At 42.8% G+C, this 23,723-nt stretch overlaps 1 protein-coding gene across 1 annotated transcript in view; it reads left to right on the top strand.

The window, feature by feature from the left end:
- LOC130276981 (sulfotransferase 1 family member D1-like) overlaps nucleotides 1-23,063 on the top strand; it is a 96,273-nt gene extending 73,210 nt beyond the window's left edge. The window contains exons 8-9 of the mRNA XM_056527081.1: nucleotides 12,185-12,365; nucleotides 22,869-23,063. Of these exons, the coding sequence (XP_056383056.1) occupies nucleotides 12,185-12,365; nucleotides 22,869-22,981 (294 nt within the window). The 3' untranslated portion in view covers nucleotides 22,982-23,063. The remainder of the gene's footprint in view (nucleotides 1-12,184; nucleotides 12,366-22,868) is intronic.
- Nucleotides 23,064-23,723: the final 660 nt, after the last annotated feature.

Genomic DNA, 23,723 nt, shown 5'->3' with positions numbered 1-23,723 from the left:
CACCGTATCTAAGAAATTCACCTTTTCTTGGCTTTCTGACATCGTGAATTTCAGCTCGGGTCTTACATCATTTATGACCTGAAAAAATTCCATGAGTGACGAATGTGGCCCCTCCCATACGCAGAAAATGTCATCTATAAAACGTCTCCATGCTCTCGCATGTGTCTGGAAAAGGTTATTAGAGAAAACGTATTGTTCTTCAAAATAGGCCATATAGGCATTTGCGTATGGGGGGGCCACATTCGCCCCCATCGCTGATCCCCGTTTCTGCAGAAAAAATTGGTCCTCATACAGAAAATAATTGTCATATAATACAAGTTTTAACAGCTCAGAGAGGAAGATTTTCTGAATGTCTGAATATGTGCTTGTATCGAGTAACCACTGTACTGCTTCAATACCTTTGGTGTGTTCAATAGAGGTATATAAACTAGTCACATCGATTGTGACTAGCCATGTCTGCGGTGTGACCTCATGTATCTCTGATAAAGCCTGTAAAAAATCTCCTTACCATTGAGCAACTAAAAGAAACTACAGCCACGATCAAAAGTGAAATCTCTACGATAGAGCAACAATTGAAAGATACATTAAAAACTGAAGATTTTGCGAATCTGAAGGAATCCCTCACCACACAGATTGATACCTATCGTAAGGAATTGGAGCAAAGGAAACGTAAGAAATATTTAAGAGATACAGAGGATTACCTGCAGAACAGGGTGTATAGATGGAGGGATGCATCTTTCAGAGGTTTTTACAGACCGCAACAAGGAGGAGATTACAGATCTTCCAGTTCTGGCAGCGATCATCCAACTTCTTCATATCGTGGTTCGCGTCCAAATTTTCGGCGACGCCCCCGGCGAGGAAGAGCAGACGCGGGGGGCGAAATCATAGGAGAACCGACAAGCAGCGTCATGACACGAGCTCAGGTAGGGAGACGTCACTTGTCATTAATATCTCCTCTAAATGCCTGAATCCCCAGGAAATGAAACTATTACAAAAGGGACTGTCTTTCAGTCCCACTAATAGATTGAAAACTTTTGATTTGGACATTTCATTAGAGCGGCTTTTCCGCAATATTCGTCTTAAGACTTTCTTTGCTGATAAGACTATCCAGACTGTGTCTAGTGAGGAGCAGAGTGGGATATTTAAATTGGAAAAGTTGGGACTTAGAAACAAAAGTTCCTTCATGCCACCTAAATCACAACATGCAGTGGAAACTTTTGTTAACCTTGTGAAAAATGATGTGGCAACAGTGTCTAAACAAATACGGAATGTTGAAGGAAAAATGTTTAATAATTTATCTGCAGGTGAGAGGACGGCTCTCATGGATCTGATGTCAGATAAAATGATTACCATTAAGCCCGCAGATAAGGGCGGCTCAATTGTTGTTATGAATACTGAGCAATACAAAAATGAAATTTTACGCCAGTTGTCTGACAGGGATACATATGAGCCGTTATCTCACGACCCTTTGAATGCTATACAGAAACGTATTTTCGACATTGTTGACAATGCCTCACGGAATAATATAATTGATAAAAAAATGGGGGAATTCTTAATTAATACTTCACCTGTTACACCTGTGTTTTATACCTTACCTAAAATACATAAAGATCTGCACAATCCCCCGGGTCGGCCGATAGTGGCATCTGTCGATTCTGTCCTATCTCCTCTTTCAATTGTACTTGAAAAGGCATTGACACCACTGACCAAAAAAATGAAGGCATTCCTCCTAGACACAACAGATTTTTTACAGGCTTTATCAGAGATACATGAGGTCACACCGCAGACATGGCTAGTCACAATCGATGTGACTAGTTTATATACCTCTATTGAACACACCAAAGGTATTGAAGCAGTACAGTGGTTACTCGATACAAGCACATATTCAGACATTCAGAAAATCTTCCTCTCTGAGCTGTTAAAAATTGTATTATATGACAATTATTTTCTGTATGAGGACCAATTTTTTCTGCAGAAACGGGGATCAGCGATGGGGGCGAATGTGGCCCCCCCATACGCAAATGCCTATATGGCCTATTTTGAAGAACAATACGTTTTTGTCTAATAACCTTTTCCAGACACATGCGAGAGCATGGAGACGTTTTATAGATGACATTTTCTGCGTATGGGAGGGGCCACATTCGTCACTCATGGAATTTTTTCAGGTCATAAATGATGTAAGACCCGAGCTGAAATTCACGATGTCAGAAAGCCAAGAAAAGGTGAATTTCTTAGATACGGTGGTTCTCAAAGACACACAGGGGGGACTTCATACTGACCTCTATCGAAAAGAGACGGATAGGAATAATTTATTACTTTATACCAGTGCCCACCCACCGGCTATAAAAAAATCTATCCCCCGGTCACAATATAAAAGGATCGAACGAATTGTCAGTGACACTAGTACACGGCAGAGGCGTCTTCAGGAGTTACAGGATAAATTCAGAGAGAGGGGGTACCCCGAGAGGATTTTACAAGAGGCCACTAATTCTAATCAAATTATTAAAAGTCAGAGTGATAAGAGGATCCCTTTTGTAAGGATTTTTCATCCCCAACAATATAGGATTGATAAAATCATAAGAGACCACTGGCCAATCTTACAGAAATCATATCCCGACATAGAGGAATTTAAAATACCTCCACTCATATGTAACAAAAGACCACCCAATTTAAGAGATCATCTGGTAAGAGCCGACGTGGGCAGTAATAAAAAAAAGTACAGAAACAGCATTTTCTGAAATCTCAAAAACAGGGGACATTCCCATGCTTACAGTGTGGTCAGTGTAGCAATGTTGCTAGGGGAGATTACATCTCCCATCCACATACAGGGAAGAAGATAGCAATCAAAGGTTTTTTCACCTGTAAGAGCCGGAATGTTATCTATGTTATAAAATGTCCATGCGGTCTCCTGTACGTTGGAGAAACGGTACAGCGTATAGGAGACCGCATAAACCGCCACAAGTCCACGATACGCTGTGAAAATCTCCTTTTTCCCATACCAGCACATTTCAAAAATAGGGGTCATAATATATCACAATTGAAATTTCAGGTGGTAGAGGAAGTCCATTTACCCAGGAGGGGAGGTAACATAAAAAAAATTATTACGTAAGAGAGAGGCCGCGTGGATTCATAGATTAAATACATTGGAACCGAATGGTTTGAACAGGGATTATGAGTTGACAAGTTTTCTGACATAATTCACAAGATAATAATTTTATTGCTTCATATTCTTTGTTTCATATACCGCCATACAGCACATATTGTCATATCATGGTCTTACATTTACTGACATAGAGTCATATATTTCTATATTACCACATCACTATTATAATAATTTATATCTCTTTTTGCATTTCAGATACATAGTACAATCACATAAGTACGGGACTTGCGGAAGTCTGACAGATTACCCACGTGTACTTCAGTCTTTTATGTTTTGTTTTTTGTTTACATTTGTATCTATTGGTCTATATACCTGTCAATCACAATTAAGCTCAGCTGATGTCCGTGAGACAGGAAGTGACACTATATAAGATTGTATTTGCTCAGTTTGGTTTATGCAATTGAAAAAGGCTAAGCAGCCGAAACGCGTCTTGCGTGTGTTATATGCACAATAAAAGCATTTGAAAAAGAAGCCGGTGCCGGGAGTCTTTTCTACGATTTTTCACTGTAGGACCAGAGCGTTTTTTGCACATCTGACCACTTTCACTTTAAGCATTAATAACTCTGGGATGCTTTTACCTACATTCTGATTCTGAGATTGTTTTTTCGTGACATATTCTACTTTATGTTAGTGGTAAAATTTTGTCGATACTTGCATCATTTCTTGGTGAAAAATTCCCAAATTTGATGAAAAAATTGAAAATTTTGCATTTTTCTAACTTTGAAGCTCTCTGCTTGTAAGGAAAATAGACATTCCAAATAAATTATATATTGATTCACATATGCAATATGTCTACTTTATGTTTGCATCATAAAGTTGACATGTTTTTACTTTTGGAAGACATCAGAGGGCTTCAAAGCTCAGCAGCAATTTTCCAATTTTTTACAAAATTTTCAAAATCTGAATTTTAAATGGACCAGTTCAGGTTTGAAGTGGATTTGAAGAGTCTTCATATTAGAAATACCCCACAAATGACCCCATTATAAAAACTGCACCCCTCAAAGTATTCAAAATGACATTCAGTAAGTGTGTTAACCCTTTAGGTGTTTCACAGGAATAGCAGCAAATTCAAAATCTTCATTTTTTACACTGGCATGTTCTTGTAAACCCAGTTTTTGACAAGGGGTAAAAGGAGAAAAATCCTCTCAAAATATGTAACCCAATTTCTCTCGAGTAAGGAAATGCCTCATATGTGTATGTCAAGTGTTCTGCGGGCGCAGTAGAGAGCTCAGAAGGGAAGGAGTGACAGTGGGATTTTGGAGAGTGAGTTTTTCTGAAATGGTTTTTGGGAGGCATGTCACATTTAGGAAGCCCCTATGGTGCCAGAACAGCAGAAAACCCCCCACATGGCATACCATTTTGGAAACGACGCCCGTCAAGGCACGTAACAAGGGGTCCAGTGAGCCTTAATACCCCACAGGTGTTTGACGACTTTTCGTTAAAGTCGGATGTGTAAATGAAAAAAAAATTTTTTTTCACTAAAGTAAAGTTTCCCCCCCCCCCAAATTTAATATTTTTTATAAAGGGTAATGGTAGAAAATGCCCCCCCAAAATTTGTAACCCCATCTCTTCTGAGTATGGAAATACCCCATGTTAGGACGTAAAATGCTCTGCAGGTGAACTACAAAGCTCAGAAGAGAAGGAGTCACATTTGGCTTTTGGAAAGCAAATTTTGCTGAAATGGTTTTTGGGGGGGGGGCATGTCACATTTAGGAAGCCCCTATGATGCCAGAACAGAAAAAATACCCACATGGCATACTATTTTGGAAACTACACTCTTCAAGGAACGTAACACCTCACAGGTATTTCACGACTTTTTGTTAAAGTTGGATGTGTAAATAAAAAAATAAAAAAATTTCACTAAAATGCAGTTTTTTCCCCAAATTTTTAATTTTTACAAGGGGTAATAGGAGAAAATTACCCCCAAAATTTGTAACCCCATGTGTGGACGTCAAGTGCTCTGCAGTCGAACTACAATGCTCAGAAGAGGAGGAGCACCATTGAGCTTTTGAAGAGTGAAGTTGTTTGGAATGGAAGTCAGGGGCCATGTGCGTTTACAAAGCCCCTCGTGGTGCCAGAACAGTGGACCACCCCCCATTTTGAAAACTACACCCCTCACAGAATTTAATAAGGGGTGCAGTGAGCATTTACACCCCACTGACGTTTTACAGATCTTTGGAACAGTGGGCTGAGCAAATGAAAAATAAAATTTTTCATTTTTACAGACCACTGTTCCAAAAATCTGTCAGACACCTGTGGGGCGTAAATATTCACTGTACCCCTTATTACATTACATGAGGGGTGTAGTATCCAAAATGGGGTCACATGTTGGAGGGTCCATTGTTCTAGCACTATGGGGGCTTTGTAAACACACGTGGCCTTCAATTCCGGACACATTTTCTCTTCAAAATCCCAATGTCGCTCCTTCTCTTCTGAGCATTGTAGTGCACCAGCAGAGCACTTTACATCCACATATGGGGTATGTTCTTACTCAGAGGAAATGTGGTTACAAATTTTGGAGGGCTTTTTTCCTATTTTCCCTTGTGAAAATGAAAAATTTAGGGTAACACCAGCATTTTAGTGAAAAAAAAATTGTTTCTTTTTCATTTTCCCATCCAACTTTAACGAAAATTTGTCAAACACCTGTGGGGTGTTAAGGCTCACAATACCACTTGTTAAGTTCTGTGAGGGGTGCAGTTTCCAAAATGGGGTCACATGTCGGTATTTCTTTTTTTGAGTTTATGTCAGAACCGCAGTAAAACTAGCCACCCCTGTGCAAATCACCAATTTAGGCCTCAAATGTACATAGTGCGCTCTCACTCCTGAGCCTTGTTATGCGTCAGCAGAGCCTTTTACGCCCACATATGGGGTATTTCCATACTCAGGAGAAATTGCGTTACAAATTTTGGGGGTCTATTTTTCCTTTTACCTCTTGTGAAAAAAAAAGAAAAGGGCAACACCAGCATGTTAGTGTAAAACATTTTTTTTACACTAACAGGCTGGTGTAGACACCAACTTTTCCTTTTCATAAGGGGTAAAAGGAGAAAAAGCCCCATATGTGGCCCTAAACTGTTTCCTTGAAATACGACAGGGCTCTGAAGTGAGAAAGCGCCATGCGCATTTGAGGACTAAATTAGGGATTGCATAGGGGTGGACTTAGGGGTATTCTACGCCAGTGATTCCCCAACAGGGTGCCTCCAGCTGTTGCTAAACTCCCAGCATGCCTGGACAGTCAGTGGCTGTCCAGAAATGATGGGAGTTGTTGTTTTGCAACAGCTGGAGGCTACATTTTGGAAACACTGCCATACAATACGTTTTTCATTTTTATTGTGTGTGTGTGTGTGGGGGGGGGGGGGACGACGACAGTGTAAGGGGGAGTATTTTACCCTTTATTTTGTGTAAGTGTAGTGTAGTGTTTTTAGGGTACATTCACACAGGCGGAGGTTTACAGTGAGTTCCCTGCTAGGAGTTTGCGCTGCGGCGAAAAATTTGCCGCAGCTCATACTTGAAGCAGAAAACTTACTGTAAACCCTGTACATTCACATGGGGGGGGGGGGGCAAACCTCCAGCTGTTTCAAAACTACAACTCCCAGCATGTACTGACTTACCGTGCATGCTGGGAGTTGTACTTTTGCAACAGCTGTGGGCACACTGGTTGGAAAACCTTCAGTTAGGTTCTGTTATCTAACTCAATATTTTCCAACCAGTGTGCCTCCAGCTGTTGCAAAACTACAACTCCCAGCATGTACTGATCGCCGAAGGGCATGCTGGGAGATGTAGTTATGCAACAGCTGGAGGGATCGCAACTACAACTCCCAGCATGCTGGGATTTGCAGTTTTGCAACATCTGGAGTGCTACAGTATAGAGACCACTGTATAGTTGTCTCGGACTGTAGCCCTCCAGATGTTGCTAGGCAACTTATCGGCTTTCGTCGGATCCAGGGAGCCTGCTGCACGACATCTCCGCCCGCCGATCTCCGACGCCGATTGTTGCCCGCAGCCTCGCCCGCAGGGTAAGTGGACACCAGCGCCGGTCCCCTTCAGTTTCCCCGTTCTGCCCCATCTATTGTGGGTGGGCAGGACAGGGAAAACGAAAGTTAACCCCCCCCCGCCCCCGATCTGCTATGGTGGTCTAGACGCGACCACCAATAGCAGGGATAGGAGGAATGGCACCCCTGCCACCTCCCTCCTATCCCTTCAGGGGGATCGTGGGTGTCTTGGACAACCGCAATCCCCCTTATATTACGGGTCACCATAGTCCCGTAATGACCCGGAATCGCAAGTGTGATTTTACTTGCGATTTGCGCCGATCGCCGACATGGGGTGGTCTGATGACCCCCCTGGGCATTTACGCGGCGTGACTGCTGATCGATATCAGCAGTCACCCCAGTCCAGTTCCTGCACAGCGCGCGTCAGGGACCGAAATTCCCACGGACGTACGCGTACGTCCTTGGTCCTTAACTACCAGGATGCTTAGACGTACGCGTACGTCCATGGTCCTTAAGGTGTTAAAATCACTTAACCCCTTAAGGACAATGGACGTACTCCTACGCCCCCATTTCCGAGTCCTTAAGGACCGAGGACGTAGGAGTACGTCCTGTCCTTTCCCGGCCCCCTGCCGCTAGCCGGAGGGGAGCCGGTGCCCGATGCCTGCTGAAATCGTTCAGCAGACATCGCGGCATATCGCCCAGGGGGGTCATTATGCCCCCCCATGTCGGCGATGGCCGCAGATCGCTGGACAATTCAGTCCAGCGATCTGCGGCGATTCCAGGTCAATCGGGTCTCCAGTGACCCGGTGACCCGGAATTACTGGCTGATCGGGGACGTCAGAGACGGCCCCGAACAGCCAGAGTCTGCAGGGGTGAGGTGGCACTGGTGCCACCTCATGATCGCCCTGATTCGTCGGCCGGATTACCCACCGACGAATCAGGGCGCCTGCTGCAGGTGTCACTCCCGCACCCGCTCCGCCCCTCTTCCGGAGGACGTGAGCGGGTGCGGGACGTGCACCCCTGGTGCTGGGGACCCCGATCCCCGGCGTTAATGTTGGGATCGGGGCACCAGGAGCGACGACGGCGGCGGCGAGGGACTGACCTGTGCGGCGATCAAGCAGCAGCAGGAGGTGAGTGACAGCCTCCTGCTGTTGCTTAGCAACAGCTCCCAGTATGCAAAAAGGGCATGCTGGGAGCTGTAGTTATGCAACAGGAGGAGGCAGACCACCACAACTCCCAGCATGCACTTATGGGCATGCTGGGACTTATAGTTTTGCAACAGCTGGAGGCACATTCTTTCTATGGAAAAGTGTACCTTCAGCTGTTGTGTAACTACAACTCCCAGCTTGCACAAACAGCTTAAGGGCATGCTGGGAGTTGTAGTGGTGCATCTGCTGGTTGCATAACTACAACTCCCAGCATGCCCGTTGGCTGTCGGTGACTGCTGAGAGTTGTAGTTTTGCAACAGCTGAAGGCACACTGAGTTAAGTAGCAAACCAGTGTGTCTCCAGCTGTTGCATAACTACAATCCCCAGCATCCCCAGCCAAAGTAGTATGCCTCCGGCTGTTGCATAACTACAACACCCAGCATGCCCTTCCGCTGTCCGTACATGCTGGGGGTTGTAGCTTTTGCAACAGCTGAAGACACACTGGTTGCAAAACACTGAGTTTGTTGTCAAACTCGGTGTTTCACAACCTGTGTGTCTCCAGCTGTTGCAAAACTACAACTCGCCCGTGCGACTGTACCCTAAAAACACTACACTAACACACAATAAAATAAAAAGTAAAAAAACACTACATATACACATACCCCTACAATAAAAATGAAAAACGTCTGGTACGCCACCGTTTCCAAAACGGAGCCTCCAGCTGTTGCAAAACTACAACTCCCAGCATGCACTGATAGACCGTACATGCTGGGAGTTGTAGTTTTGCAACAGCTGGATGTCCCCCCCCCCCCCCCCAATGTGAACGTACAGGGTACACTCACATGGGCGGAGGATTACAGTAAGTATCCGGCTGCAAGTTTGAGCTGAGGCAAATTTTCTGCCGCTGCTCAAACTGCCAGCAAGAAACTACTGTGAACCCCCCGCCTGTGCGACTGTACCCTAAAAACACTACACTAACGCAAAATAAATTAAAAAGTAAAAAACACTACATATACACATACCCCTACACAGCCCCCCTCCCCTCCCCAATAAAAATGAAAAACGTCTGGTACGCCACTGTTTCCAAAACGGAGCCTCCAGCTGTTGCAAAACAACTACTCCCAGTATTACCAGATAGCCACTGACTGTCCAGGCATGCTGGGACTTTTACAACAGCTGGAGGCACCCTATTTGGGAATCACTGGCGTAGAATACCCCTATGTCCACCCCTATGCAATCCCTAATTTAGGCCTCAAATGCGCATGGCGCTCTCACTTTGGAGCCCTGTCGTATTTCAAGGCAACAGTTTAGGGTCACATATGGGGTATCGCCGTACTCGGGATAAATTGTGTTACAAATTATGGGGGGTATTTTCTGCTATTACCCTTTTTAAAAATCAAAAATTTTTGGGAAACCAACATTTTAGGTAAAAAATTTTTATTTTATTTTACATATGCAAAAGTTGTGAATCACCTGTGGGGTATTAAGGTTCACATTACCCCTTGTTACGTTCCCCGAGGGGTCTAGTTTCCAAAATGGTATGCCATGTGTTTTTTTTTTTTGCTGTCCTGGCACCATAGGGGCTTCCTAAATGCGGCATGCCCCCAGAGCAAAATTTGCTTTCAAAAAGCCAAATGTGACTCCTTCTCTTCTGAGACCTGTAGTGCGCCAGCAGAGCACTTCTCACCCCCATATGGGGTGTTTTCTGAATCGGGAGAAATTGGGCTTCAAATTTTGGGGGGTATTTTCTGCTATTACACTTTTTAAAAATGTAAAAATTTTGGGAAACCAAGCATTTTAGGTAAAATATATTTTTTTTTAACATATGCAAAAGTCGTGAAACACCTGTAGGGTATTAAGGTTCACTTTACCCCTTTTTACGTTCCCCGAGGGGTCTAGTTTCCAAAATGGTATGCCATGTGGTTTTTTTTTGTGGTTCTGGCACCATAGGGGCTTCCTAAATGCTGCATGCCCCCAGAGCAAAATTTGCTTTCAAAAAGCCAAATGTGACTCCTTCTCTTCTGAGACCTGTAGTGCGCCAGCAGAGCACTTTTCACCCCCATATGGGGTTTTTTCTGAATCGGAAGAAATTGGGCTTCAAATTTTGGGGGGTATTTTCTGCTATTATCCTTTTGAAAAATGTAAAATTTTTGGGAAACCAAGCATTTTAGGTAAAACATTATTTTTTTTTTTTTACATATGCAAAAGTCGTGAATCACCTGTGGGGTATTAAGGTTCACTTTACCCCTTGTTACGTTTCCTGAGGGGTCTAGTTTCCAAAATGGTATGCCATGTGGTTTTTTTTTGCTGCCCTGGCACCATAGGGGCTTCCTAAAGGTGACATGCCCCCCAAAAACCATTTGACGCTCCTTCCCTTCTGAGCCCTCTACTGCGCCCGCCGAACAATTAACATAGACATATGAGGTATGTGCTTACTCGAGAGAAATTGGGTTTCAAATACAAGTAAAAATTTTCTCCTTTTTACCCCTTGCAAAAATTAAAAAATTGGGTCTACAAGAACATGCGAGTGTAAAAAATGAAGATTGTGAATTTTCTCCTTCACTTTTCTGCTATTCCTGTGAAACACCTAAAGGGTTAATACACTTATTGAATGTCATTTTGAATACTTTGGGGGGTGTAGTTTTTTTTAATGGGGTCATTTATGGGGTATTTCTAATATGAAGACCCTTCAAATCCACTTCAAACCTGAACTGGTCCATGAAAAATAGCGAGTTTGAAAATTTTGTGAAAAATTTCCAAATTGCTGCTGAACTTTGAAGCCCTCTGGTGTCTTCCAAAAGTAAAAACTCATAAATTTTATGATGCAAACATAAAGTAAACATATTGTATATGTGAACCCAAAAATGTTTTATTTTGAATATCCATTTTCCTTACAAGCAGAGAGCTTCAAAGTTAGAAAAATTCAAAATTTTCATTTTTTTCATCAAATTTTGGGATTTTTCACCAAGAAAGGATGCAAGTTACCATAAAATTTTACCACTAAGTTAAAGTAGAATATGTCACGAAAAAACAATCTCGGAATCAGAATGATAACTAAAAGCATTCCAGAGTTATTAATGTTTAAAGTGACAGTGGTCAGAATTGCAAAAAACGCTCCGGTCCTTAAGGTATAAAATGGCCTGGTCCTTAAGGGGTTAAAGGGGTACTCTACTGGAAAACATTTTTTTTTTTTTTTAAATCAACTGGTGCCAGAAAGTTAAACAGATTTCTAAATGACTTCTATTAAAAAATCTTAATCCTTCCAGTACTTAACTTTCTGTGGATCATAACAGCAGCTGATATTTTCTTTTTGAGTTTCCTTTCTGCCTGACGACAGTGCTCTCTGCTGACACCCCTGTCCATTTTAGAAACTGTCCAGAACAGGATAAGTTTGCTATGAAGATTTGCTCCTACTCTGGACAGTTCCTAAAATGGACAGCGGTGTCAGCAGAGAGCACTGTGGTCAGACATTAAAGGGGTAGTCCGGCGTTAAGACATCTTATCCCCTATCCAAAGGATAGGAGATAAGATGCCTGATCGCGGGAGTCCCGCCGCACCCAGTTAGATTCAGCCTGTCTGATTACTGGCAATCACGGGGACGGAGCATAGTGATGTTACGCTCCGCCCCCTCAATGCAAGCCTATGGAGGGGGCGTGACAGCTGATAAGTACTGGAAGGATTAAGATTTTTTTAATTGAAGTAATTTACCAATCTGTTTAACTTTCTGGCACCAGTTGATTTAAAAAAAAATAATAATAATGTTTTCCAGTGGAGTACCCCTTTAAGTCTTCAGGTCCTGCTTCACTAAAAATTGGAATCAGCTGTTATCAATAGGAGAATCTTAATTATCACAATTTTGCAATTAAATGTGTTGTCCTTTATAGAACCCAAAGAGAGAAATAAGAAAGATGCTGGATTTCTTGGAAAAAGAGATAAGTGATGATATACTTGAGAAAATTGTTTATCACACATCTTTTGATGTCATGAAAACTAATGACATGGTCAATTATAAAACAATACCTAATGAGATTTTAGACCAATCTACAACTTCCTTCATGAGAAAAGGTAAGATTAATCAGTATCACACATTCACTAGTTGGATGCAATGCAAAATCCATGACATAATTAATTCAATATTACTGTGACGTTTTGTACAAGCTTTAGCTTGCAAAGGAGTTCCAGGATTGCATTTGGGTAAATGTATAAACCCCTTAAGGACGCAGCTCATTTTCACCTTAAGGACGCCGCCCTTTTTTGCAAATCTGATCACCCCGTCACTTTATATATTAAAGGAGTAGTCCAGTGGTGACTCAGTGGTTTACAACTTATCCCCTATCTTAAGGATAGGGGATAAGTTGCAGATCGCGGGGGGTCCGACCCCTGGGGCCCCCCGCGATCTCCTGTACGGAGCCCCGACAGCCCGCGGGAAGGGGGCGTGTCGACCTCCGCACGAAGCGGCGGCCGACACGCCCCCTCAATACAACTCTATGGCAGAGCCGAAGCGCTGCCTTCGGCAATCTCCGGCTCTGCCATTGAGATGTATTGAGGGGGCGTGTCGGCCGCCGCCTCGTGCGGGGGTCGACACCCGCTATCTCAGCGGAGAGCCGGGGCCCCGTACAGAGAGATCGCAGGGGGCCCCAGCGGTCGGACCCCCCGCGATCTCAAACTTATCCCCTATCCTTAGGATAGGGGATAAGTTTTTCACCACTGGACTACCCCTTTAATAACTCTGGGATGCTTTTCTCTTTCATTTTGATTCTGAGAAAGTTGTTTCGTGACAAATTCTACTTTAACACAGTGGGAAATCTTCGTCGTTGCTTGCATCCTTTCTTGGTGAAAAATCCCCAAATTTCATGAAAATATAGCATTTTTCAAAATTTTAAACTTTCTGCTTGTAAGGAAAATGGACATTCCATATAAATTATATATTGATTCACAAATACAATATGTCTACTATATGTTGACATCATAAAGTTGACATGTTTTTACTTTTTGAAGACATGAGAGGGCTTCAAAATATAGCAGCAGTTTTCGCGAAAATTTCTAAATCTGAATTTTTCAGGGACCAGTTAAGTTTGAAGTCGATTTAAGGGGCCTTTCTATGAGAAATACCCCATAAATGACCCCATTATAGAAACTACACCCCATAAAGTATTCAAAATGACATTCAGACAGTTTGTTAACCCTTTAGGTGTTTTTCAAGAATAACAGCAAAGTGGAGGATAAAAATCTAAATCTATATTTTTTACACTAACATGTTCTTGTAGCCCAATTTTTTCACAAGGAGAGAAAGCCCCCCCAAATTTGTAGCCCAATTTCTCTTGAGTATGGAAATTTCATAAAGTGCTCTGCGGGCTCACAACATGCATCAAGAGGGAATGAGCAACTGGGGTTTTTTAAAAACAAATTTTGCTGTCATGGTTTTTGGGGACCATGTTGCATTTTGGAAGCCCCCATGGTGCCAGAACACAAAAAAAACACATAACATACTATTTTGGACATTACACCCCTCAAGGAATGATGGTGTTACCCCAAATTTTTCTTTTTCACAAGGGGTAACAGGAGACAATGGACCCCAAAATTTGAAGCCCACTTTATTCCGATTAAGAAAACACCCCATATGTGGATGTTAAGTGCTCTGTTGGCACAGTACAGGTCTCAGAATAGAAGGAGTGCCATTGGACATTTGGAGAGAGAATTTTGCTGAAATTGAAGTCGGGGGCCATGTGCATTTACAAACCTCACATGATGCCAGAACAGCAGAAACATGTGACACCATTTTGGAAACTAGACCCCTCCAGGAACGTAACAAGGTTTACAGTGAGTACTTAAACCTCAAAGGTTTTTTGAGCAGTGGGCCGTAAATGTGAAAAATTAGATTTTTCACACTATATTGATGTTATCCCAAATGTTTCATTTTCACATGGGGTAATAGTGCAAACGGCCCCCAAAATTTGTAGTGCAATTTCTCCTGAGAAAGAAAATACCCCATATGTGGATGTAAAGTGCTCTGCGGGCGCACTGCAATGCTCAGAATAGAAGGAGTGCCATTGGGCTTTTGGAGTGAAAAGTTTGTTGGAATTGAAGTCGGGGGCCATGTGCGTTTACAAAACTCCATTGTGCAATAACAGCAGTAACCCTACACATGTGACACCATATTAGTAATTACACCCCTCAAGGAATGTAACAAGGGCTATAGTGAGTACTTACACCTCACATGTTTTTTGAACAGTGGGCAGTAAAAGTGAGAAGCTGAGTCTCCCCTTAAAGAGGTACTCGGGTGGAAAACCTATGTTTTTTTTTTTTTTAAATGAACTGGTGCCGGAAAGTTAAACAGATTTGTAAATGACTTCTATTAAAAAATCTTAATCCTTTTAGTACTTTTTAGCAGCTATATGCTACAGAGGAAATTCTTAAATTTTTAAATTTCTTTTTTGTGTTATCCACAGTAGGGATCGACCGATATCGTTTTTTTAGGGTCGATACCGATAATCGGTGGAGGTAGGGCCGATAGCCGATAACTTATACGATATTCCGGTATAAGTTAACAGCTATTTATCCCCCCCCCCCCCCCGCCGTGACACCGCTGCAGATCATTGATTTAAAGCGGGCGCTTTAAATCAATGAACTGCAGTGGCTTTTGCGGTGCCATAGACCACCGCCGGTACCCGCTTCTCTCCCCCGCCTGTCTCCCCCACTGCTGCTCCGCGCCCCCTACCACACCACGTCGCACCCCCCACCGCACCGCCCCCATTGCCTCCCCCATCCCCGGTTTTATAATTACCGGTTCCCGGGGCCCGGGGTCCACTCTACATCTGCCTCCCGTGGTGTCCTCCTGAGCTGTCACTGTGTGCACTGACGGTGACGTCACGTTGCATCACGTCACTTGTCATTGCGCACAGCGTAACGCAGGACGCAGCAGGAGCCATTAGTAGCGTGAACCCCCGGCCCCGGGAACAGGTAATTATAAAACCGGGGATGGGGGAGGCAATGGGGCTGGGGCGGTGAAGTGGGGGGTGCGACGCACTGCGGCGGGTCAGGGGGGTGCGGTTGCGGTGCGGGCATTATCGGCTTATCGGCAAGGTAATTGCCGATACCGATAATGCCCAAAATCGTGATTATCGGCCGATAATATCGGCCAAACCGGTAATCGGTCGATTACCCCTTTAAAGCTGATGAGAGACTCATCAATAGCGACCTCCCTTCCAGGGACATAGGCCTCCCAAAATTTGGCCCTGAAGTGATTGGCATGCCACATTATCAGCATGATGCAAACATTTCCGAATGGCCTCGAACCGGGGACGTGCCATGGCCATATTTTAGAGCGGGGTCTGGTAAAGGACGTCCCCACTCCAATATTGCCTGACACTGGGTTTTTATTGCCTGACTAGGCTCATATGCTGCATGAGGCCCCAAAATGTCCTAATTTCAGCTGCATCAACTGGGAACCAGCCACCGGGCCTAGCCAAAAGTGAGCCTGGGTTTGCGGCGATGACATATTGGGCATACAGATTCATCTGCTTAACCATCAAATTGACAAAGTCGTCACTGAAAAAAAAACTAAAAAAAAGTCTATTTCAGTGAACCCGACAATGTCAATCTTGATTCCTGAGTCGCCAACAAACTCAGGAATCACGGGCTCCTGGTCCGCTGGCTGAGTCCTCCAGTAAGGGGCACCAGTGAACTTGGCAGGGGGGCTTGACTAGTATGAGCGCCAGGGGGACTCATATAGCATGGGGTACAGGGTCAGGAGCAGAGGAGGTTTGCGGTCCCGGATGGCGGCGTCTCCGCCGCTTTGGTGGCTCATCATCAGAACAAGATGATGAGGAGGACGAGGAAATAAGGAAGGTGGGGTCTTCCTCGTCCTCTGTGGCACATTCAGTATCGGAGGCAAGTATGGCATATGCCTCCTCTGCTGAAAACAGGCCATTTCCCTACTCTAATGGGGATGGAGGTGTGTGTATGTGTGTGGGGAAACTTTATTTGTGTATGTGCTGTGTGTGGTGTGGTGCGAGACTACCTCATTAACCCGCCCTATCCTAACTAACTAAACCCGCCCTAACAGAAAAAATATTAACAAAAAAAGGGGGGGGGGAACCTTTAAAAAAAGAAATAAATAAAAAAGCCCTGTGCCAAAAAAAAAAAAAAAAAGCGTTTAGTGCTTGGTGGTGGCAGGGGGCGCCGAAGTCAGTGGGGGGTCCGGCCGCTCAGCCCAGAACAGTGGCTGGCGGCACTTACACAGACCCCCAAACAAAATAAAATAATAAAACGCTTAACCCCGAAAAAATGCACCCACCTGAACCCCCCCAAAAAATGCTCATCAGTGATAAATCACTGACAGCGGTGGGGCGGGCTGCACACAGAGGACCATACGTCTGTCCACACAGCACAGGCCTGCTACTGGTACTATATGTGCAAAGAAAAAAAAGTCGCTATAACCCAAAAAAGCGCCTGCACCACAAAAAAAAAATTGCTGATCAGTACTACGGGACTGATCAGCGGCAGGTGGGCATTAGCTAACGGTGAGCGACCGCTCTTTTATAGCTCAGAGGGCCCGGCCACATGTTTATCAAAAAAATTTAAAAAAAAGGTCTGTGGCAAAAAAATATATACGCTGGCGGCAGACGACAGCGACCCAGTAGGGCAAGGGTCATGCAGCAAAAGGTGCTACGGACCCGCGGACACCTACAGTATGGTACGCTTTAAAAAAATCTATATTTTCATTTTTTTTTTTTTTTTTTTTACTCCTAACCTGTCCCTACCTAATCAAAACTGTCCCTGATTGCTTTCTGTGCCAAGGAGCCCCAGAAAGGGGGCACTTTTTTTTACACTGAGGGGGGAGATGGCAGCACGGGGCTCCGTCCTGCACACCAGATCACTAAAGTATGGTGGGTCGAATGGAGCAACATGCTCCTTCACCCACCTCCCCCTCCCCATAATGCTGTGATTGGTGCGGTCACTACGGCTGCCCAATCACAGCTGTACTGGGGGGTGGCAACACTCCCACCTCCCAGTACAGTACGGATGATGATTGTTGGTGTATATTACACCACCAATCATCATCATTATCCAGGTCATGGGGTCACACATGACCCCCATGACCCGGAATCGCTGCAGATCGACGGTTTGTATTTACCTCAGGATCCCCTCTGACGATGAGCCGGGATGCCTGCTGAATGATTCCAGCAGGCATCACGGTCCGGTCCCCTGCCCGGCGAGAAGCAGGAACCGGAATTGCATGTCCGAATTGACTGGCGATTTCCGGCAATCCAGAATTTCCACCTGCGTACCTGTACGCCCTGCGTCTTTAAAGGGGTATTCCATGCCAAAACTTTTTTTTATATATCAACTGGCTCCGGAAAGTTAAACAGATTTGTAAATTACTTCTATTAAAAAATCTTAATCCTTCCAATAGTTATTAGCTTCTGATGTTGAGTTGCTGTTTTCTGTCTAACTGCTTTCTGATGACTCACATCCCGGGAGCTGTCCAGCTCCTATGGGGATATTCTCCCATCATGCACAGCTCCCGACACGTGACATCATCATTGAGCAGTTAGACAGAAAACTTCAGAAGCTAATAACTATTGGAAGAATTAAGATTTTTTAATCTGTTTAACTTTCCTGAGCCAGTTGATATATATAAAAAAAAGTTTTTGCCTGGAATACCCCTTTAAGGACTCAGGATGCAGGGCGTATGCATACGCCCTGCGTCCTGAAGACATTAAAAACCCAAATCAACTACAGAGGTTGTGCAAGTAGTAGATAATCAAACATGACAGGTTTTTAGTTAACTGCAATTAAAGTGAATCTGTTAACCCACTTAAGGACACAGACCATTTTGGCCTTAAAGGGGTACTCTGGCCCTAAGACATCTTATTCCCTTTCCAAAGGATAGGTGATAACATATCTGATCGAGTGGGTCCCGCTGCTGGGGACCCCAGCAATCTCTCATGCAGCACCCACCTGTCTTAGCTGCAATGATCGTGCAGTGTCTCAAGCCTCACGACCACGGAGCCGGAGTATCCTGAGGGGGCATTGAAGGGTGGGGTGTGATGTCACACCCTTCCCCCTCAATGCAAGCCTATGGGAGGGGGCGGGAGAGCCATGGGGGCGGAGTCGTGACATCTGGATACTCCGGTTCCATGGTCATGAGGCTTCAGACACAGAGCCATTATCGCTTCGTGCTGTTGAGAGAGGTGGGACAGGTGGCGGTACCCCCGCTATCAGACATCTTATCCTCTATCCTTTGGATAAGGGATAAGATGTCTTAGGGCCGGTGCACCCCCTTTAACCCCTTAAGGACCGGGGGTTTTTCCGTTTTTGCATTTTCGTTTTTTGCTCCTTGCCTTTAAAAAATCATAACTCTTTAAATTTTGCACCTTAAAATCCATAGGATTGCTTATTTTTTGCGCCACCCATTCTACTTTGTAATGACGTCAGTCATTTTGCCCAAAAATCTACGGTGAAACGGAAAAAAAAATCATTGTGCGACAAAATTGAAACTTTTGTAACTTTTGGGGGCTTCCGTTTCTACGTAGTACATTTTTCGGTAAAAATGACACCTTATCTTTATTCTGTAGGTTCATACGGTTAAAATGATACCCTACTTATATAGGTTTGATTTTGTCGTACTTCTGGAAAAAATCATATCTACATGCAGGAAAATTAATACGTTTAAAATTGTCATCTTCTGACCCCTATAACTTTTTTATTTTTCCGTGTATGGGGCGGTATGAGGGCTCATTTTTTGCGCCGTGATCTGAAGTTTTTAACGGCACCATTTTTGCATTGATAGGACTTATTGATCGTAACTATTTTGTACTTTGGAATTTTTTTGCGCGTACGCCATTGACCGAGCGGAAATTCGGACATTTCCGCCCGCGGTGATACCATATATGTTTATTTTTATTTACACTGTGTTTTTTTTTTTTATGGGAAAAGGGGGGTGATTCAAACTTAATAGGGGAGGGGTTAAATGATCATTTTTTTTGCAGTGTTATAGCTCCCATAGGGACCTATAACACTGCACACACTGATCTTTATCATTGATCACTGGTTTCTCATAGGAAACCAGTGATCGATGATTCTGCCGCTTGACTGCTCATGCCTGGATCTCAGGCACTGAGCAGTCATTCGGCGATCAGACAGCGAGGGGGCAGGTAGGGACCCTCCCGCTGTCCTGTAAGCTGTTCGGGATGCCACGATTTCACCGCGGCTATCCCGAACAGCCCACTGAGTTAACCGGCAGTTTTTACTTTCACTTTTAGCCGCGTGGCTCAGCTCTGAACGCGCGGATAAAGGGCTAACAGCACGCGGTGCCGCGATTGGCGCTGAGCGCTATTAGCGGCGGGTCCCGGCTTCACTATGACGCCGGGCCCGCCGTGATATTATGCGGGATTACCGTGTAACCCCGCGTTATATCACGGGAGCAGGACCAAGGACGTACCTGTAGGTCCTTAAGGGGTTAAGGACGCAGCCAATTTTATTTTTGCATTTTTGTTTTTTCCTCCTCACCTTCTAAAAATCATAACTCTTATTTCCATCCACAGACGAGTATGAGGGCTTGTTTTTTGCGCGACCAGTTGTCCTTTGTAATGACATCACTCATTTTACCATAAAATGTATGGGGAAATAAAAAAAAAAATACCATTTGTCTAGGGAAAAAGAAAAGAAAACCGCAATTTTGCTAATGTTTTCTTTATTCTGTGGGTCAAAATGATTAAAATGATACCCATGATTACGTACTTTTCTATTATAGTACCGCTTTAAAAAAAATCTTAAACTTTTTAACCAAATTAGTTTGTTAAAATCCCTCTATTCTGACGTCCTATAACTTTTTCCGTATAAGCGGCGGTATGAAGGCTCATTTTTTTGCGCTGTGATCTGTACTTTTTATTAATACCACATTTGCATATATGAAACTTTTAATAAATTATTTTTCATTTTTTGGGGAATATTATTATGTGAAAAAAGCTGAAATTTGGGACTTTTTTATTTGTATTTTTTTTTTATGTTTGCACCGTTTACCGTATGGGATCAATACATTATATTTTGTTAATTCGGACAATTACGCACGCGGCAATACCAAATATGTTTTTTTATTTATATATATATATATATATATATATAATATTTATTTTTTTTTACACTTTCTGGGGGTAAAATGGGAAAAAGGGACAATTTACATTGTTAATGGGGAGGGGATTTTTCAAATTTGTTCCTCTTTTTCTACACTTTTTCTATTTATAGCAATCATTTGATTGCTAATACTGTTCAGTGTTATGCATAGGGTATAGCACTGATCAGTGTTATTGGCGATCTTCTGCTCTGGTCTACTCAATCTCAGATAAGATAAGGGGACCTCCGTCTACCATTATGGATGACTAGATCCCCGCGGCAGCGACCGAACTGCCGAAGATGCCGTGATCTGTACTCATCACGGCATCTGAGGGGTTAATGGTGCACATCAGCGCGATTGATGATGTCTGCCATTACTACCAAGTCCCTGGCTGCTGATAGCAGCCAGGACCTGCCGCACATGACACGAGCACCACTCTAATGCTCGCCGTCATGTACAGGACGTAAGTGTACGTAAGTGTAACTACCAGGAAGTACATTTACATCCTGTGTCGTTAAGGGGGTTAAAGAGCAAGGTCTCATGTACACAGCTGTATTATGGGTCTGTACAACCTCAGAGTATGCCTTATTGTATTCGATTTCATACGGATGTTTTTTTTTCTTGAATTTCATACAAATCAGAGAAAACTTGTAGCATTTTCCACCAGGTTCTGTATGTACACAGGTATTCTGCTCTAAAAACATATAGGAAAACCCAAAATAAAAGAATAGCCCTATACATCTATCAATCAATGATGAATGGTAAAAGAGGACATAGCCTTATAGGTTCTGTACCATGGAGAAACGGTTAGGCCACAAAAAATTTATTATATTGCTTAAAGGGGTACACCAGTGAAAAAACCTTTTTTTTTTAAATCAACTGGTGCCAGAAAGTTAAACAGATTTGTAAATTAGTTCTATTTAAAAATCTTAATCCTTCCAGCTGCTGTATGCTCCAGAGGAAGTTATTTTCTTTTTTAATTTCTTTTCTGTCTGACCACAGTGCTCTCCGCTGATACCTCTGTCCATGTCAGGAACTGTCAAGAGCAGTAGAAGTTTGCTGTGGGTATTTTCTCCTGCTCTGGTCAGTTCCTGAAATCAACAAAAAGAAATATAATAAGAGAGAATTATATAACCAGTCCTCAAGAAGTAGTGAAAATAAGTAGTAAAAAAAGGGGAAAGAATAAAAAAGGGAAAAATTAGTGGTTTCGAATAAAAAATGTACAGTGATATGTGAAATAAAAATAAAAATAAAGACAACAGTAAAAAATGAAAAAGAGAAAGGGGAGAAGAAAATAATAAATAAATGAGGAAAAATAAAAAATAAATAAAAGTGCACAGTATCAAAGAAAAAAGGATGAAATCAAAGTGATAAATAGGAAAAAATGTGAATATTAATAATTTGTTGAAAAAACAAAAAAATAATGAATAAGCCTGCAGAAAATGATAATACTTAAACAATCATATGCATTTAAGTATTGTTTAAGTATTATCATTTTCTGCAGGCTTATTCATTATTTTTTTGTTTTTTAACAAATTATTAATATTCACATTTTTTCCTATTTATCACTTTGATTTCATCCTTTTTTCTTCGATACTGTGCACTTTTATTTATTTTTTATTTTTCCTCATTTATTTATTATTTTCTTCTCCCCTTTCTCTTTTTCATTTTTTACTGTTGTCTTTATTTTTATTTTTATTTCACATATCACTGTACATTTTTTATTCAAAACCACTAATTTTTCCCTTTTTTATTCTTTCCCCTTTTTTCACTACTTATTTTCACTACTTCTTGAGGACTGGTTATATAATTCTCTCTTATTATATTTCTTTTTGTTGATTACTGGGTCTTTTGGGGTTTTTAGACCTACCAGTTAACCTCGGAGTAGATGGTAGATTGAGCTGCACTGCCTCTTTGTCTTCTATTGCAGTTCCTGAAATGGACAGAGGTGTCAACAGAGAGTACTGTGGTCAGACAGAAAAGAAATTAAAAAAGATAAGAACTTCCTGTGGAGCATACAGCAGCTGATAAGTACTGAAAGGATAAAGATTTTTAAATAGAAGTAATTTACAAATCGGTTTAACTTCCTGGCACCAGTTGATTTAAAAAAAAAAAAAAATGTTTTCCACTGCAGTACCCCTTTAAAGTTGTGCTAGAAATGACCAAATTTTAAAAAGGAACCTGTCAGGAGTTTTATAAACACAAGCAAAATGAAGTAACAACAGGATCTCACAATACTATGAACTATGTTTTATCCTGAAGCACTGTGGAAGAGAAGTGTCCACTGTGTGGAGAGACCCCAGAGGCATCTAGTAGACACTACTTCCTGAGCAAAACTCTTCTTAAAATGCAACAGCATTGTAGAATAAATGTCATGGTTTGATGCTACCAATCTACTGATAAGTTCCCTTTATAATTATTAAAATACAACATATTTTTCTCTAAATAAGGTATTGCTGGAGACTGGAAGAACCATTTCACTGTTGCTCAGAATGAAAAGTTTGATGAAGACTACAAGAGAAAGATGTCAGACACAGAGCTTCACTTCAGAACTGAGATTTAAAGAACAGTTCACAGCTCCTGCTTTATTATTTCATGGCAGCCCGGCCCACAGGGTCTTTGCCCAGTAAGTCCAGGCATAAATATCTAACTATATTAATCTAATCAGTGTTTTCATTAAATGACCTAAATGAATAAACATGTAATCAATCTACATAATTCAATTAGCATTTTGATAATATCATCTTTTGATAAAATGATAATCCTTATAATTCTTAACACACAGAACTGTTTTGGAAATGTCAATAAAGGGGTATTCTGTCCCTGACATGTTATCCCCTATCCAATGGATGTTTGATTGCAGAGGGTCATAAGCTGGAAGCCCCTGTGCTCTCTAGCTCGGCACCCCAGTAATTCGAAAGGAACAAATTATATATATCTCCCACAGACATTAATGAAGGGGGCGGGATGACCACGGCTGCCCGAAGCCTAGCACAGACTGCATTCTGAATATGAATATTCAAAACGTCAGGATGCCTGGCTGGAGATTGTGGGGGGTCCCAGTGGCCGTACACCCCGTGATCAGACATCTTATCACCTATCCCTTGGATAAGGGTCGGTGCAAGGATTTCTGCCAAGACAAGCAAAGCTCCATTTTGGTGCCCCCCCCCCCCCCCCAAGTCGACCCCCCAAACTCCACCATCGCCCAACAGTACATATAATGTAGTAGATGTGACCTGCAGTCCTATGTAACACCACAGATAACACAGTGATAACTCGGTAACAACCCCAGCGTCTCCCCCCCC

This window comes from Hyla sarda, chromosome 6 (genome assembly GCF_029499605.1).
Source record: "Hyla sarda isolate aHylSar1 chromosome 6, aHylSar1.hap1, whole genome shotgun sequence".
Taxonomy (NCBI): Eukaryota; Metazoa; Chordata; class Amphibia; order Anura; family Hylidae; genus Hyla; species Hyla sarda.
The sequence above is the reverse complement of the archived record's forward strand: the minus strand, read 5'-3'. Positions and strand labels throughout refer to the sequence as shown.